General features: G+C 34.6%; 1 protein-coding gene across 1 annotated transcript; it reads right to left on the reverse strand.

Moving 5' to 3' along the window:
- Nucleotides 1–10,001: 10,001 nt before the first annotated feature.
- Nucleotides 10,002–11,966, reverse strand: LOC145798392 (peroxidase 22-like). Its single transcript, XM_082885933.1, has 5 exons — nt 11,936–11,966; nt 11,454–11,636; nt 11,207–11,406; nt 10,947–11,033; nt 10,002–10,055 (listed from the first exon to the last, which is right to left on the reverse strand). The coding sequence occupies exons 1-5, from the start codon at nt 11,964–11,966 to the stop codon at nt 10,002–10,004; spliced, it is 555 nt and encodes a 184-aa protein (XP_082742059.1).
- Nucleotides 11,967–18,600: the final 6,634 nt, after the last annotated feature.

The raw sequence follows: 18,600 nt of genomic DNA on the forward strand, positions 1-18,600 counted from the left end.
TATTAGTAATTTACCCTATTTTTTATTATTTATTGTCTTCCAACTTTAATTTATTGTCTACCCAAAAAATAAAATGAAAAAATAAAAACTTAAGGCAAACATAAAACAAACTTAACCCATTCCATAAAATAGTTGGTATCTATTGGAGGCTGGAAACTTGTTGAAAAGGGGAAGAGGTTACCAAGCAATGAAACTTGTTGAAAAAGAGAAGAGGTTTAGAGATAGAGAACGACTAGAAGTCTTAATGTCTTTGCTGTCAAGCAATGAAACCTATATATACAAGTGTCTACTTCTCTTCTTTTTATATTAATATATTGTGTCAGCAGTTATATTGGAGACTTGAGATGGTGTGTGTAAAAAAAAAATCTCATGAGAATTTCTTTGAGATGATTGCATTACCATCTCCAGTCTCCAATCTGACTTCTGTCATGATTTAATACTCAGTTTAAGTTTAGGTTCATAAATTCAAATCAAAATTTAATGCATGAAGCATGAATCTTCGTGTATGAATTCTATCAATAATACTTGAGCCTGTGTTTAATCACCAACTCACCTCCCCAAACACCTGTTTCCCGCCTTTATTAATTTATTTTTGTTTCTCCAACCCAAGTTTGATTTATCAAATTCCTTTGAGTCTGATCGAAGAAAAACAGTTTCAATCATGTCAAGCACCGTTTCTCGTGGATGGGTATTCATGGTGGTGGTGATGGTCTCTGTTCTTGCTGCGGCTATCAATTTCAATCCTTCTTCTTCTTCTTCTTCCTCTTCCGATTCTCCGATTGTTCCCTTGGATTCGTCTTCTGCAATTGGGTTCTCCGATTTTAATCTGGGATTGAGTTTCTTTACATGATTGTGTGCATATTGTTGGGTTTCTTCGTATTTCTGATCTGATAACTTCATTGTTCAAATGGGTTTCAATCATGCCTCCTCTGTTTCTTTCATCTAAACTACAATCTGGCTGTGGAGCTTTTCTTGTTCTTAGCCTTTATGATTATCTTTCTTTAAATTCTGTTGTTGATTATGTTCCTTCGAATTGGGTTCTCTGATTTTAATCTGGGTATTGAGTTTCTCTTCTTGATTATGTGCATATTGTTGGGGGTTTCTTTGTAATTCATGGTGCTGCTATCAATCTCAGAACACACTTTGATCTCCAAAGCTATGACCATCCATCATTAATAAACATTAATATCCCAAAATTTGGTACTGAATATTAATTATCATACTAGTAATCATATTGGATATTGAAAGGTTTAAGAATATTTCTTAAAGAAAAATCTTACCTCCACAACTACTATCGGGTATAGGTTACTTGGAAGCAAAGCAAACGAGCGTTCTATTCCCACCCTAACACTGAATTAAACTAATTATCTATTTATCTACTATTATATACAAAAGTGAGGAAGGCAATTTATCTTCACAATTTTTTTCTACAAAAGGTTGGTTTGAGAATTGGTTTTTTCAAATGATTTTTTTATTTTTTATTTTATTAAAAAATGAGAAAAAATAAGGGGAATGAATTGAATTTTTGTATTATTATTATTATTATTATTATTATTTTTTGACTATTTTAACCAATTGTCAAAAATAAAAATAAAATATTACCATAAAAATTGATACTTTCATTTTTGTATTTTTTTTATCATTTGAATCCAGTACATATATGGTGCAAGCAACACTTTGAACTTTGGTACCGTTAATTATGTTGTTCATTTTTACTGAAATCCAATGACAATCAATGGCATGCTTGATATGTAAAGGAGTAATGATAGAGTCTCAAAAGTTCTATTAAAAAAGGTTCTATATGGATGTGTGTTTCACATCTATATAAAATATTTGGTATAATTTTTAGAATCTCTAGCATTTTCGTATGTACAATTGACCCCTTGTGCTTAAGTTGAGCTAAGGTCACTAAAACTTTAATTTGGATGATTTGCATTTATATTTGGCCTACATTACATAAAATAAAGAGAAAATTAGTGAAACATTTCTCTTCAATTTTGTGTAGTAAGAGAGGTGTAAGATGTTTTTTTTATTAGTTAAGGTCTCTCCATAAAATTTATCTATGATCATTCCAGAGAAATTTCAAAATTTCTCTGTGTCAGGTCCGAAATTTCTTTGAGTCGGATACAAATTTTTTTGAGTCAAATTTTCTCTGTGAAAATGTTGAGGGATCCCAACTATTATGAAAATATTGTATGTCATTTATCTTAAAAAAAATCTTAATATTAGGACCTTAAAAAAAATTTCCCAATAATAAAATTAAAAAAAAAAAAAGATCAACACATCTAATATAGCGATCTGGGTTTTTCCCCGTCCTTTGTGGTATTCCGGACTCGAGTTCCGAGTTGTGTGTTGTTATCTGTATCTTGTTTCCATCCTTTAATTTCTTATATTTGAGTTTTGGGATGTGTTGGGCAGGTTTGTAGCAGGTTGGTTGCGATTAGAAACTAAGTGTTGCTTCCCAGTTTTTGGTGTCTTTGCTCGAGCGAGGCTTTTGTCGCTCGAGCGAGCTTTGAGCTTGTGTCTCTTGGCTCGAGCGAGCATTCTTGCGCTCGAGCGTGCGTCTGCGTTTCTTTTGACCTGAAGGTTGTGTTTCTTGGCTCGAGCGAGCTTTCCTTCGCTCGAGCGAGCAAGTTGTATGTTTTGGATTTCTTTGCTCGAGCGAGCACTCTTGCGCTCGAGCGTGCATCTGGGTTGTAGACCTGAAGCTTCGCATTGCTCGCTCGAGGGACGCTTCTTGCGTTTGAGCGAGGTTTCTTTGTATCTGGTCGCTCGAGCGACCACTCATTCCCTCGAGCGAGCCTTGCATATATCACTTCGCAGCAGGGGTCTTCTTCTCCATTTTTTTGATCCTCTTTCTTCCTCAAAACCCTAGATCGGCAGATCCTCTCTCTACACGCACTCTCTCTCTCTCTCTCTACAAATACATCTTGTTCTAGAGACCTTCTACCCTAGTCTCTTTGTAAGAAAGGTTGAGCATCGCGGGGGCTACGTTGTGATCCGAAAAAGTTTGGGTTTGGAGCACTTTCAAGTTTTTCTCTTCTTCTCCTTTGGGTTTCTCCATTTGAGGTAGGGATTTCCTTGCTCTTTTTCAATCCCTCGTTCATAGATAGACATGTGGTAAATTTATATTTCATGAAAATTATATCCATGTTGGATTTCTTTGAAAATCATGTAAGGGAATCTAGGGTTGGTTGTTGAGAATGAGTTTGTTATCATTGATTGTTGCTTGGGCTAATTGGGGAGTAATCTAGCATGATTATTGTTAAAAGAAGAGAAAGCCCTAAATTATATTTTAATTCGGTAAATTAAAAGGGAGGATGGTTGAACAATGTTTGTAAATTAATATTGTTAATATGGCTTATGTAAAAGTGTTAATGGCTAAGAGATTAACTATGGCATTGGGGTTATTTTGAAATGATTGTATTGAACTGAGTTGGGTTACGGCTTTATTATCCGTGGGATTGGTTTCTGTGAAACGAAAAGAATGGAATTGGTTTTGTGAAATGGGAAAAGTGGGTTGGAATAAGTGGTGGAATATGTTGACTTGGAAAATTATGAAAGTTGATCTTGAAAATGGACAATGAAATGATAACTCTATGTGAGTCCAGGAAAATAATTGTGAGAGTTGAACTATTATACCATGAGTGTTGAATGCACACATTTGGGGGTTTTACCTTTAACTATCGTACTAGTGTCGCTGTTAGATTTAAGATCTTATGAAGTTGAGTCTTTTTAATAAGTGTGTTGAATACATGCATCTAGAGGCTTTGTCCTTGGTCATCGGTAGAGGATGACATTGTTGTGTTGAATTGTTGTGTATACATTACACTTGTGTTGGTTGAACATTATTGTATAGTTTATGTATATGTGTTACACTTGTTGGTTGTACTTTCTCGCGTTGAAATAATTGGTGTTATATACTGCGCTTAGAATCAGGGGTACCAGTACCTTCCAGCTAGCGCCTGGAGAACTTGGCAGAGGTGCCAGCACCTTCCAGCTTGTGTCTGGAGAACTTGGTAGAGGTACCAGTACCTTTCAGCTTGTGTCTGAAGAACTTGGCTTGTCATTTGTCGTAGGTGTATCCTTAACTTACCGTGCCTGTGGCAGGTAGAGCAGAGCTTTTTATCATCATTGTCTCAGTGTATCTGAGTATGTTATGGGTTACGATGGTTATAGTTTTGAAAGGCCGAGTTGCCTCGTTTGTTGATCACATACTTGTTGATGATTTGTTGTTTCCCTTTTTACTAAAGGTATGCATATATAAGTATGAATGTGTTGGGAACAGACATAAATACTACTTTGAGATTTTGGGAAGTATGAAGGAAATTGGGTATTTGTGAACATGTTTTGAAAAAGGCAAATCTGTTGTAAGTACGGAATAAGGGTGAAAAGTAATGGGCTTGATGAAATAGTTTTCTAGAATTGTTATTGTCATGAAAGTTTGGAAAAGAGGGTAATGAAAAGAAAAGAAAGGTGAACCGTTTACAGTGTTGAATGAAATGGCTGACTTTGAGAAAAGTTCATACATATGTATATTTTGTATAAACTGCCACATTACTATTCTAGTATGAGATTGAGCATTCATGATCATAGCTATCTATAAGTTGTTATTGTTGAGGATCATGTTGAGATCCCTACTGGACTATATGTTCATCCCACGTTGTTGAATCCTTTTCAGGTGTTAACCAGGATGTGCCACAAGATTTTGGATCTTCTTATTTGTTGGCCACGGGGCCTCTTTTATGTTGGCGAAATGCCATTGATGTAAAAGGGTTACGTCCTTCTTCTTGATTTTAAAATAATGTAAGCCCACGGGCAGTTTATTTAGTATGCTCATGTTGTATTTAATTTGCATTCGGATGAGAGAATAGTGATTTGTTTCTACTCATTGAACTAAAGAGTTTTTCCGCATGTTATCTCTGAAATTGAATTTAATTATTGAATTTGGTAATGATTTCGAGTAATAAAAAGTGGGGCGTGACATCTAAGAACCAACCCAAGGCAAGGCGAGGTGAAAATGAACGTGTTTATGTAATGTTATTATTTATTAATATAATGTTTCCCATGTTAAAAATAAATAAAATAAAATAAAAAAAACACCCAAGGAAAGGCGAAAATGCACTTGTGGTTCAAGCCTACTTTGGTTAGTTAATAAGATTTAACTACATGGTCTCAGCCACTAGTGCCAATGAGCTTGATTAAAAGAACTGCTTTCAACGAAGAAATCTTCTCCAGATAAGAAGATAATTTCTGAATTTAAAACCTTATATGTCCAAACAAGCTATTTAGGTGTCAATCACATAATGATATCACTAAGAATATATTATGAAACATAAAGTTTGATATTCTTTACCCATTTCATCAAAAAGGAAAATATCTATTTTAATCAAGAACAATATCATTAATTTGAATGGCAGTGAAATTGAGAATAATATTATGGTCATTGGGAAAATAAGGTAAATAACCATGCTTTGTATTAATTTATTTAAGGGAGGTGTTGGTGATAATGACAAATAAAATATCAGAAAATATAAATAATAAAAATTACAATAACTATTGAAAGGGCTAAGGCACGAGAAATTTGCTCTCTTTAAGGAAATTCAAGCCTTCTGCAGTTAAGCAAAGCCTCACACCAGTGCAGCAAAAAAAACTTGACTTGTCCCTCTAGGATACAACAGCCCGACTAAGTGGTATAGTTCACCAATACTGCACAATGGGTTGAATGTAAAACTTCATCATATGCACCCTTTTTCATTTTTCTGATAATCTCACACAAACATAATAAAACAACAAATGCTTCTTCTATTTTTCAAGATAAGAGGTTAGCTTAATTTATAGGAGAAGAAAACTTGGTGGACAAGTTTCTTGGAGGATTTTTGGAGGCAAAGAAAACTTGGTGGGCAAGTTGCTTGGAGGATTCTTGGTCACCAAGAAAAAGGATTAACTTGGAGGAAAATAAAAGATAAGAAAAACTTGGTGGGCAAGAACACTTGGTGGGTAAGAAAAGGATTTTCTTGGAGGAGAGGAGAGGAAAGGAAAGGAAACTTGGAGAATAATTAGCTTGGAACCCAGGTAAACAATATAATCTATAATACTTTATAATATTAAAATATCTGTTAACATTCCCTCACCTATTTTAATATTACAGGTAACAAAATCTGAGATTATTAGGCAAATAAAGATATTATGCATTATGGTAGGTGTGCTCTGTATTGAACCTCCATTAGTGAAACAATAATATCTACTCCAGAGCCAATAGTATGCTCGACATTGAACTATGACTACGTACAGGAAATAAATATTATTGCACACACATAATATTCTAGGTATTCATATAAGCTTTAAGAGCCAGCACATTACGATCTTGTGTGATCCAGGATTCATGAGTGTGTTTGAGAATTGGTCCAAATCTCATAGGTAGCAGCCCCACTACACACTCACATAGGCAAATTCTGTCAAGGGTGCTCCTGTAACTATGACACTCCACTCAATAAGAGCTACAAAAATTCATTAAGCGTTTTTTCAATAACTCAATCACTACAACGTTACTGGATAAATGAACTTACATCACAGGGATGGGTAAAAATTAATTTAGTGCATTTCTCACGGCCATCATAGGATCGTTTTCTCATTGAACCTAGTTACAAGATCTCTGGTCTCTAGGTTGAGTATCCTTATACATGGCCCCTGTTATATTCGATGGGCTTTAACCTATCCCCCTCGATATATTCCAGACTTTATTTCTTGCTAAGTCTTTAGTTAATGGATCTGCAAGATTATCACTAGATTTAACATAATCATCATTTATGATGCCATTATTCATATAAGATCTCACAGTACTGTGTTTTCTTTTGATAGGTCTGGATTTACCGTTATAATAACGGTTATTAACTCGACCAATTGCTGCGGTGCTATCACAATGAATCAATGTAGGTGGAATCGATTTTTCCCAACAAGAGATTTCATTTAACAAATCTCTCAACCAATTTCCTTCTTCACTAGCTGTAGCTAAAGCAATAAGCTCAGCTTTCATTGTTGAATTAACAGTAATAGTTTGTTTTTTTGATTTCCAACTTATAACACCACCGCCCAAGGTAAATAAGTAACCAGTGGTTGATAATGAATCACCTGACAAGGTATTCCAATCGACATCACTGTAACCTTCAAGTACTGTAGGATACTTATTATAAAACAAGCCATATTTTATGGTACCAAATAAATATTTTATAATCCGTTTAATGGCTAGCAAGTGATCACTGCCAGGCTTGCCAGTAAACTTGTTAAGTATTCCAATTGCATAGGCAATGTTAGGTCTAGTACAGTCAGTCATATAACGCAAGCTACCAATCATACTAGCATATTCCTTTTGATTAATTACATCCTCATCATTTTTAATAGGAAATAAACGCACATGAGGATCAAAAGGAGTAAGAACATGCTTGCACTTATAAAAATTATATTTTCTCAAAATTTTCTCAACATAATGTGACTGATCAAGAAAAATACCATCATAGGTTTTGGTAATTTTTATTCCCAAAATATAATTAGCCTCACTAAGATCTTTCAAATCAAAATGGCTACTAAGCATATTTTTAGTTTCCACGATGATATGCAAATTAGAGTCAAATATAAGTAAATCATCCACATAGAGGCTAATAATGACATGTGAATTTTCTTCAGATTTATAGTAGATGCATTTACCACATTCATTAGTTTTATAGCCATTCTCAATTATGCAGGAATCAAATTTCTCATGCCATTGTTTAGGGGCCTATTTTAAGCCATATAGGGGTTTAACAAGCTTGTACACTTTGCTTTCTTGACCGAGTTTCACAAAACCCTTAGGTTGATCCATATAGATTTCTTCATCTAGGTCTCCATTTAAAAAGACTGTTTTAACATCCATTTGATGAATTTTTAGATCATGAATTGCAACAACTGCAATTAATAATCTAATGGATGTAACTCTAACAACCGGAGAAAATGTATCAAAAAAGTCAAAATCTGCTTGTTGTTTAAAACCTTTTTGCAACAAACCTTGTTTTGTATTTATCAATAGTTCCATCCGGTTTAAGTTTTTTTCCTCAAAACCCATTTACAGCCAATAGTTTTACAACTTGGTGATAAATCTACTAATACCCAAGTTTTATTGGATAATAATGATTCCATCTCATCATTTACAGTCTCATTCCAAAAAACAGAGTCAGGAGATGCTAAAGCTACTTGTAAAGTTAATGGAGTTTCCTCCACATTAAAAACATGATAATCACGACCTTTTTTACTCCTTCTAGGTTAAAAGAGGAGTAGAGGAACCGGTTTGATAATTTTGATCAACACCATTTTTAGATTTAAAAAGAAATTTTTCTTCATAAAAAATTGCATCACCTAATTCAAAAATTATTTTGTTTTCAATATCAAAAAATCTATAAGCTGTACTATTTGTTTCATATCCAAGAAAAACACAAGTGACAATTTTCACACCTAATTTAGGTTTTTTAGGGTCCACAAGTCTAACAAAAGCTAGACAACCCCAAACCCTCAAATATCCCAAATTTGGCTTATGCCCTTTCCAGAACTCAAAAGGTGTAACTTTTGTTCTTTTATGTAGCATTCTATTCATAACATAATATGCAGTTAAAATTGTTTTTCCCTACAAATTTGAAGGAGCACCTACTTCAATTAGCATAGCATTTGTTAAATCAGTTAAAGTTCTATTTTTCTTTTCTGCTATGCTATTAGATGCAGGTGAATATGGTGGAGTAGTTTTATAGATTATTCCCAAAGATTGAGCAAACGAGTTGAATCCAAAAAATTCATACTTCCGGCCTCTATCACTTCTACATCTTTTAATCTTTTTACAGAATTGATTTTCAATTTTAAGAAAGAATTCTTTAAATTTTTCAAAAGTATCACTTTTATTTTTCAATAAGTATATATAAGTGTATTTTGAAAAATCATCAATAAAAGTGATAAAATATTTATTTCCACCACACGTTAAAATTCTTTCAAATTCACATAAATCAGTGTGAATTAATTCTAGGAATTCAATATTTCTCACTACACTTTTATGAGGCCTTTTAGTTATTTTAGCTTGACTGTGAACTTCACATTTCTCAAAATTATTTGTTAGTCTGCGAATTAATTCTAAACTACTCATGACTCCCACATATCGGCTATTAATATGACACAGACAAGCATGCCAAAAATTTATAGAAGACAGCATGTAAATAGAAACATGTGCTTTCTTATTCTCAACATTTAATTTAAACATTCCATCACATGCAGATTCTTTTCCTATAAATATGCTTTTTTTAGTGATTATATATTGATTACATTCAATGGTCTGCTTGAAACCAGTTTTGTTAAGCAAATAACTCGGCATCAAATTTTTTCCCATTTTTTTTAATCAGCGAATTAATCCTAAACTACTCATGACTCCCACCAATCTTTATCATAGCAGGCAAGCCTATTGGCACCAGAGTCTGCCCACCACCCTCCCACAAATTGAACCATAAAAATATGGTTGTAGTGGTGTTGTAGGTCTTCAGCATTGGAAGCAGTCCTCGAAAAGGTCAGTGGCCTTGTTGTGGGGATAGCTTGTGGTGGTGTTGCAGGTCTTCGTGAGGCATGTGTGAATGCCCTTGTAGGACTCGCATCTATGGATCCCGATCTTATTTGGCTTCTATTGGCGGATGTTTATTACTCAAAGAAGAAAGACATGCCTTCACCACCTACCTCCAATTTACCAGAAGTGTCTCAAATTTTGCCCCCACACTCGTCTCCTAAGGATTATCTTTACGTGCAGTATGGAGGGCAGAGTTATGGTTTTGAAATTGATTTTTCTTTTGTGGAGACGGTTTTCAGGAAATTGAATTCCCAGGTTTTTATTTCACAGGTGTACAGTTAGACTACGTATGTATGTATTTGGTGTACATTTAAAAGAAAAAAGGGAAATATACAAGAGTTAATCATTTACAAATTAGTTCTCTCTAATTTGGTTAGACCCTACTCTGCTCCACGAATTCAAAATTAAAAGTGACAGTGATAACAGCCTGCCCTCCAAAGAAAATAAAAGTAAAGAGACAAGACCATTATCTTCAACCTCGACTTTATTCTCAATATCCAAAAGCATTTCAACTAAAATAAGCTCGATATTTATGGCCCAACTACAGAAAAGTTTCAAATAAGGAAAGAAACACAATTCCAGCTCCAAAAGATTCAACTAGACAATTGTATGTATGGCTTTTGAGTTGTGTTGTGTTACTCTGATTGTTGGGCGCTTATAGGCTAAAGGGAATTATTTTATCAGCAACGCTAGATATCATGAAAAACATTTCATGAAAATAATCATGAAGGCTTTGTGACCCTTGGATTATACTTAGAATAAGGTACCACACACTAATCAAGGTAATCCAAAGATCATAAATCTTTCATGATTATTTTCATGAAAATTTTTTCATGATCCCTAACTTTTCTCTTATTTTATATCTGTAATGATTCATCCATCATCTCTCCAGAAAAGATGATGGTTGCCAATCACTAAAATGTCTCAAGTAATTTAATTTTCTGAAGGGAAAAAAAAAAAAAAAAAGAGAAGGGGGGGGGGGGGGAGGTGTTTCTCTTTCTTGAACACATAACTTCCATCATTCACTGGTTTTTGGCAAACTGAAAAAGTCAAGAGTAAGCAACCTGCATCTTCAGACAAAAACATGTATCTATGTGTCTCTAAGAGATCTAAACACCCTAAATTTATCATTCTTAGGATAGTTGCTAACATATGAATCTAAAGCAGCAGTAGCAGCAGAAAAAAGAAAAAGAGAGGTTTTCTCCAAACTGGGAAAGTGGTCAGAATAAGGAATTCAACATCTTAAAAGAAACATGTATTGTACTAGAAACAAAGATAGGATTTCAAAATCAGAGTGGCTAAACAAATTTTCAAGTACAACAACAACCAAAAAACCCCACATAGTTCTATATAATTCGATCTTGAGATTCTTCAGTATGAAACTAACACGAGTCCACAAATAAAACTGCAACAAGAATTTGAAAAAACAAATAATCCCAAATCTGTTTAATTAATCTGATAAAAGAATTTGAGAAGAGTATATACATTCAATCAAATGCGCAGCACGATAACAACGTAAGTCTACGATGGCAGGTTCTGTTAATTGGAGCTGACAACCCTCGAGCAAGTGAGCTGGACCTGTCCTTGAGATCCACTGAGAACGCCAAGGTTAGACATCCTCACCATGGCTCTCGCAAAATTGACCCGAAAGGTTGCGCCGTCATCAGATGCATAAGCTGTCACGAGATCAGTAGTCTCTTGACTGGTCATCAACTGCTGATCAGCAAAGAGAAGTCCTCTCCCTCTCAGCAAACTTTGGTAGTAATGTGCATCAAAGACTGATCCCCATGAGATTTTGAAGAAGAGAGTGCTATCCCCATCATACTTCTCGATCTCATGGGAGAAGGAGCCACTCCATCCGACGAAGTGCTATTCCCATCACCGCAAATCATGCTCATCTCCGAAAGAAAATCAAAGGGTATAGATGGGTTTGGCTGTCTGGTTCCCATAAAACTGTCAAGTCTTGGTCGGATGAAGCCGCAACTGATCTTACCAATGTTATGCCCACCTTGCAAAATAGAAATATTTCAGTTTAAAGCTGTAAGTGGGAATTCAATTTAGTAAAGTTAGTATGATCTAAGGGAAGTAAAGAATGAGTGAATACTGAGAAAAGCCACGAAAATATGACACATCAGATTAAAGGCCACAATTCAGGAAAGGGTCGATAGAAAAAGATGGAAATTCAACACAGATTTGAAATTTCTAAACCCCAAAGGTAGAGGTGCATACTGTGTAAGCAGTTATATTGGAGATTTGAGGTGTGTGAAAAAAAAATCTCAAGAGAATTTCTTTGAGATAATGGCATACCTTCTCCAATCTTCAATCTGACTTCTGTCATGATTAATACTCACTTTAAGTTTAGGTTCATAAATTCAAATCAAATTTGATGCAAGAGGCATGAATCTTCGTGTATGAATTCTATTAATAATACTTGAGCCTGTATTTAATCACCATATTTTGATGATTATATTCATAAGATCAAGAACAAGAGACAGAGATTGCTGTGTGTTTTATTGGAGAACCCATATGATTCACTCATTACATGGAATTCAATGGTTGTCTACCAAAATCAAGAGACAACATTTATTTCTACACAGTAGATGTAGTATTATTTACTCCAATTTTATCAGATATCAGATAAACCTTGGAAGTAAAGCCTTCAAAGAGGTAGAACTTGGAAGGAGGGAAGAAAATGCAGACACAGAAACATAGGATGGAGGGAAGGGTGGGGATCATTGTGAGGGACTATTTGGGCAGAGTAATTGCATCATGCACCGAACAGTTACCTAGCTTTTCCGATGTGTTGAGGCTATTATGGGGACATTGTGGGCAACGATTTTTGAAAGCTAATTAGGCATTTCCCATGCTCACTTTGAGGGAGATTGTGAATTCACGGGTACAGGTTGAAGATTTTTCCAACGTTGGCACCGTTATTGCCTGCATAAAAACTAATCTCGGGTGCTATCACTAATGGAACTTCACTCATGTTTCGAATGGCTTTACGGTTTGGATGGAAGAAGCAGCACCTCCTTGTGCTGCGTTCACAATGACAGTATATCTTGTTGTATCTGAATTGTGTTAGTTTTTCTTTGTTTGTCTCATGATGTTTTTTTCAGTAAGCGATGTGGGACTGTGTGTTGTATTTATTTTTGCTGGGACACTCATTACTTCCATACTCGATCTCGATGTGGGATTTAACTATAAATGGAGTGGCAAATTGGAAAAATTATACACGGGGCCTCCGTAAACCCAACGGTTTACGGCACCCAATAAAAAAGTCCCACTCCCTTAACCGATTTATTAGTTATTTGTAATTTACCCTATTTTTTATTATTTATTGTCTTCCAACTTTAATTTATTGTCTACCCAAAAAATAAAATGAAAAAATAAAAACTTAAGGCAACCATAAAACAAACTTAACCCATTCCATAAAATAATTGGCATCTATTGGAGGCTGGAAACTTGTTGAAAAGGGGAAGAGGTTACCAAGCAATGAAACTTGTTGAAAAAGAGATGAGGTTTAGAGATAGAGAACGACTAGAAGTCTTAATGTCTTTGTTGTCAAGCAATGAAACCTATATATACAAGTGTCTACTTCTCTTCTTTTTATATTAATATATTGTGTCAGCAGTTATATTGGAGACTTGAGATGGTGTGTGTAAAAAAAAAATCTCATGAGAATTTCTTTGAGATGATTGCATTACCATCTCCAGTCTCCAATCTGACTTCTGTCATGATTTAATACTCAGTTTAAGTTTAGGTTCATAAATTCAAATCAAAATTTAATGCATGAAGCATGAATCTTCGTGTATGAATTCTATCAATAATACTTGAGCCTGTGTTTAATCACCAACTCACCTCTCCAAACACCTGTTTCCCGCCTTTATTTATTTATTTATTTTTGTTTCTCCCAACCCAAGTTTGATTTATCAAATTCCGTTGAGTCTGATCGAAGAACAACAGTTTCAATCATGTCAAGCACCGTTTCTCGGGGATGGGTATTCATGGTGGTGGTGATGGTCTCTGTTCTTGCTGGGGCTATCAATCTCAATCCTTCTTCTTCTTCTTACGATTCTCCGACTGTTCCCTTGGATTCGTCTTCTGCAATTGGGTTCTCCGATTTTAATCTGGGATTGAGTTTCTTTACTTGATTGTGTGCATATTGTTGGGTTTCTTCGTATTTCTGATCTGATAACTTCATTGTTCAAATGGGTTTCAATCATGCCTCCTCTGTTTCTTTCATCTAAACTACAATCTGGCTGTGGAGCTTTTCTTGTTCTTAGCCTTTATGATTATCTTTCTTTAAATTCTGTTGTTGATTATGTTCCTTCGAATTGGGTTCTCTGATTTTAATCTGGGTATTGAGTTTCTCTTCTTGATTATGTGCATATTGTTGGGGGTTTCTTTGTAATTCATGCTGCTGCTATCAATCTCAGAACACACTTTGATCTCCAAAGCTATGACCATCCATCATTAATAAACATTAATATCCCAAAATTTGGTACTGAATATTAATTATCATACTAGTAATCATATTGGGGATTGAAAGGTTTAAGAATATTTCTTAAAGAAAAATCTTTCCTTCAAATCACCAATATAGTTACTAACATGATATTATTGTTGTGGAGAAGAAAAGAGGAGATACTTGAGTTATGTAATTACATAAGCCTCCACAACTACTATCGGTTATAGGTTACTTGGAAGCAAAGCAAACGAGTGTTCTATTCCCACCCTAACACTGAATTAAACTAATTATCTATTTATCTACTATTATATACAAAAGTGAGGAAGGCAATTTATCTTCACAATTTTTTTCTACAAAAGGTTTGTTTGAGAATTGGTTTTATCTAATGATTTTTTTTTTATTTTATTAAAAAACGAGAAAAAATAAGGGGAATGAATTGACTTTTTGTATTATTATTATTATTATTTTTTTTGACTATTTTAACCAATTGTCAAAAATAAAAATAAAATATTACCATAAAAATTGATACTTTCATTTTTGTATTTTTTTATCATTTGAATCCAGTACATATATGGTGCAAGCAACACTTTGAACTTTGGTACCGTTAATTATGTTGTTCATTTTTACCGAAATCCAATGACAATCAATGGCATGCTTGATATGGAAAGGTGTAATGCTAGAGTCTCAAAAGTTCTATTAAAAAAGGTTCTATATGGATGTTTGTTTCACATCTATATAAAATATTTGATAAAAATTTTGGTATAATTTTTAGAATCTCTAGCATTTTCGTATGTACAATTGACCCCTTGTGCTTAAGTTGAGCTAAGGTCACTAAAACTTTAATTTGGATGATTTGCATTTATATTTGGCCTACATTACATAAAATAAAGAGAAAATTAGTGAAACATCTCTCTTCAATTTTGTGTAGTAAGAGAGGTGTAAGATGTTTTTTTTATTAGTTAAGGTCTCTCCATAAAATTTATCTATGATCATTCTAGAGAAATTTCAAAATTTCTCTATGTCAGGTCCGAAATTTTTTTGAGTCGGATACAATTTTTTTGAGTCAAATTTTCTCTGTGAAAATGTTGAAGGATCCCAACTATTATGAAAATATTGTATACCATTTATCTTAAATTTTTTTTAATATTAGGACCTTAAAAAAAATTTCCCAATAATAAAATTTTTAAAAAAATAAGATCAACACATCTAATATAGCGATCTGGGTTTTTCCCTGTCCTTTGTGGTATTCCGGACTCGAGTTCTGAGTTGTGTGTTGTTATCTGTATCTTGTTTCCATCCTTTAATTTCTTGTATTTGAGTTTTGGGATGTGTTGGGCAGGTTTGTAGCAGGTTGGTTGTGATTAGAAACTAAGTGTTGCTGCCCAGTTTTTGGTGTCTTCCCTCGAACGAGGCTTTTGTCGCTCGAGCGAGCTTTGAGCTTGTGTCTCTTGGCTCGAGCGAGCATTCTTGCGCTCGAGCGTGCGTCTGCGTTTCTTTTGACCTGAAGGTTATGTTTCTTGGCTCGAGCGAGCTTTCCTTCGCTCGAGCGAGCAAGTTGTATGTTTTGGATTTCTTCGCTCGAGCGAGCACTCTTGCGCTCGAGCGTGCATCTGGATTGCAGACCTGAAGCTTCGCATTGTTCGCTCGAGCGACGCTTCTTGCGTTTGAGCGAGGTTTCTTTGTGTCTGATCGCTCGAGCGACCACTCATTCCCTCGAGCGAGCCTCGCATATATCACTTCGCAGCAGGGGCTTCTTCTTCATTTTTTTGATCCTCTTTCTTCCTCAAAACCCTAGATCGGCAGCTCCTCTCTCTACACGCACTCTCTCGCTCTCTCTACAAATACATCTTGTTCTAGAGACCTTCTACCCTAGTCTCTTTGTAAGAAAGGTTGAGCATCGCGGGGGCTACGTTGTGATCCGAAAAAGTTTGGGTTTGGAGCACTTTCAAGTTTTTCTCTTCTTCTCCTTTGGGTTTCTCCATTTGAGGTAGGGATTTCCTTGCTCTTTTTCAATACCTCGTTCAAAGATAGACATGTGGTAAATTTATATTGCATGAAAATTATATCCATGTTGGATTTCTTTGAAAATCATGTAAGGGAATCTAGGGTTGGTTATTGAGAATGAGTTTGTTATCATTGATTGTTGCTTGGGCTAATTGGGGAGTAATCTAGCATGATTATTGTTAAAAGAAAAGAAAGCCTAAATTATATTTTAATTCGGTAAATTAAAAGGGAGGATGGTTGAACAATGTTTGTAAATTAATATTGTTAATATGGCTTATGTAAAAGTGTTAATGGCTAAGGGATTAATTATGGCATTGGGGTTATTTTGAAATGATTGTATTGAACTGAGTTGGGTTACGACTTTATTATCCGTGGGATTGGTTTTTGTGAAACGAAAAGAATGGAATTGGTTTTGTGAAATGGGAAAAGTGGGTTGGAATAAGTGGTGGAATATGTTGACTTGGAAAATTATGAAAGTTGATCTTGAAAATGGACAATGAAATGATAACTCTATGTGAGTCCAGGAAAATAATTGTGAGAGTTGAACTATTATACCATGAGTGTTGAATGCACACATTTGGGGGTTTTACCTTTAACTATCGTACTAGTGTCGCTGTTGGGTTTAAGATCTCATGAAGTTAAGTCTTTTTAATAAGTGCATTGAATGCATGCATCTAGAGGTTTTGTCCTTGGTCATCGGTAGAGGATGACATTGTTGTGTATACATTACACTTGTGTTGGTTGAACATTATTGTATAGTTTATGTATATGTGTTACACTTGTTGGTTGTACTTTCTCGCGTTGAAATAATTGGTGTTATATATCAAGCTTAGAATCAGGGGTACCAGTACCTTCTAGCTAGCACTTGGAGAACTTGGCAGAGGTGCCAGCACTTTCCATCTTGTGTTTGGAGAACTTGGTAGAGGTACCAGTACCTTTTAGCTTGTGTCTGAAGAACTTGGCTTGTCATTTGTCGTAGGTGTATCCTTAACTTACCGTGCGTATGGCAGGTAGAGCAGAGCTTTTTATCATCATTGTCTCAGTGTCTCTGAGTATGTTATGGGTTATGATGGTTACAGTTTTGAAAGACCGAGTTGCCTTATTTGTTGATCACATACTTGTTGATGATTTGTTGTTTCCCTTTTTACTAAAGGTATGCATATATAAGTATGAATGTGTTAGGAACAGACATAAATACTACTTTGAGATTTTGGGAAGTATGAAGGATATTGGGTATTTGTGAACATGTTTTGAAAAAGGCAAATCTGTTGTAAGTACGGAATAAGGGTGAAAAGTAATGGGCTTGATGAAATAGTTTTCTAGAATTGTTATTGTCATGAAAGTTTGGAAAATAGGGTAATGAAAAGAAAAGAAAGGTGAACCGTTTACAGTGTTGAATGAAATGGCTGATTTTGAGAAAAGTTCATACATATGTATATTTTGTATAAACTGCCACATTACTATTCTAGTATGAGATTGAGCATTCGTGATCATAGCAATCTGTAAGCTGTTATTGTTGAGGATCATGTTGAGATCCCTACTGGACTATATGTTCATCCCACGTTGTTGAATCTTTTTCAGGTGTTAACCAGGATGTACTACAAGATTTTGGATCTTCTTATTTGTTGGCCACAGGGCCTCTTTTATGTTGGCGGAATGCCATTGATGTAAAAGGGTTACACCATTCTTCTTGATTTTTAAATAATGTAAGCCCACAGACAGTTTATTTAGTATGCTCATGTTGTATTTAATTTGCATTCGGATGAGAGAATAGTTATTTGTTTCTACTCATTGAACTAAAGAGTTTTTCCGCATGTTATCTCTGAAATTGAATTTAATTATTGAATTTGGTAATGATTTCGAGTAATAAAAAGTAGGGCGTGACATCTAAGAACCAACCCAAGGCAAGGCGAGGCGAAAATGAACATGTTTATGTAATGTTATTATTTATTAATATAATGTTTCCCATGTTAAAAATAAATAAAATAAAAAAAAAAACCAAGGAAAGGCGAAAATACACTTGTGGTTCAAGCCTACTTTGGTTAGTTAATAAGATTTAACTACATGGTCTCAGCCACTAGTGCCAATGAGCTTGATTAAAAGAACTGCTTTCAACGAAGAAATCTTCTCCAGATAAGAAGATAATTTCTGAATTTAAAACCTAATATATCCAAACAAGCTATTTAGGCGTCGATCACATAATGATATCACTAAGAATATATTATGAAACATAAAGTTTGATATTCTTTACCCATTTCATTAAAAAGGAAAATATCTATTTTAATCAAGAACAATATCATTAATTTGAATGGCAGTGAAATTGAGAAAAATATTATGGTCATCGGGAAAATAAGGTAAATAACCATGCCTTTTATTAATTTATTTAAGGGAGGTGTTGGTGATAATGACAAATAAAATATCAGAAAATATAAATAATAAAAATTATAATAACTATTGAAAGGGCTAAGGCGCGAGAAATTTGCTCTCTTTAAGGAGATTCAAG

The sequence above is a fragment of the Camellia sinensis genome, chromosome 8 (genome assembly GCF_055761805.1).
Source record: "Camellia sinensis isolate YWXY chromosome 8, ASM5576180v1, whole genome shotgun sequence".
NCBI lineage: Eukaryota > Viridiplantae > Streptophyta > Magnoliopsida > Ericales > Theaceae > Camellia > Camellia sinensis.

Coding starts and splice junctions, on each gene's coding strand:
- LOC145798392 (XM_082885933.1), bottom strand. CDS start 11,966: ATGACAGAAGTCAGATTGAAGATTGGAGAAG. Junction 11,407..11,453: donor TTCTCCCATGAGATCGAGAA/GTATGATGGGGA, acceptor CATGGGGATCAG/TCTTTGATGCACATTACTAC. Junction 10,056..10,946: donor GGGGTTTTTTGGTTGTTGTT/GTACTTGAAAAT, acceptor TTTGGAGGGCAG/GCTGTTATCACTGTCACTTT.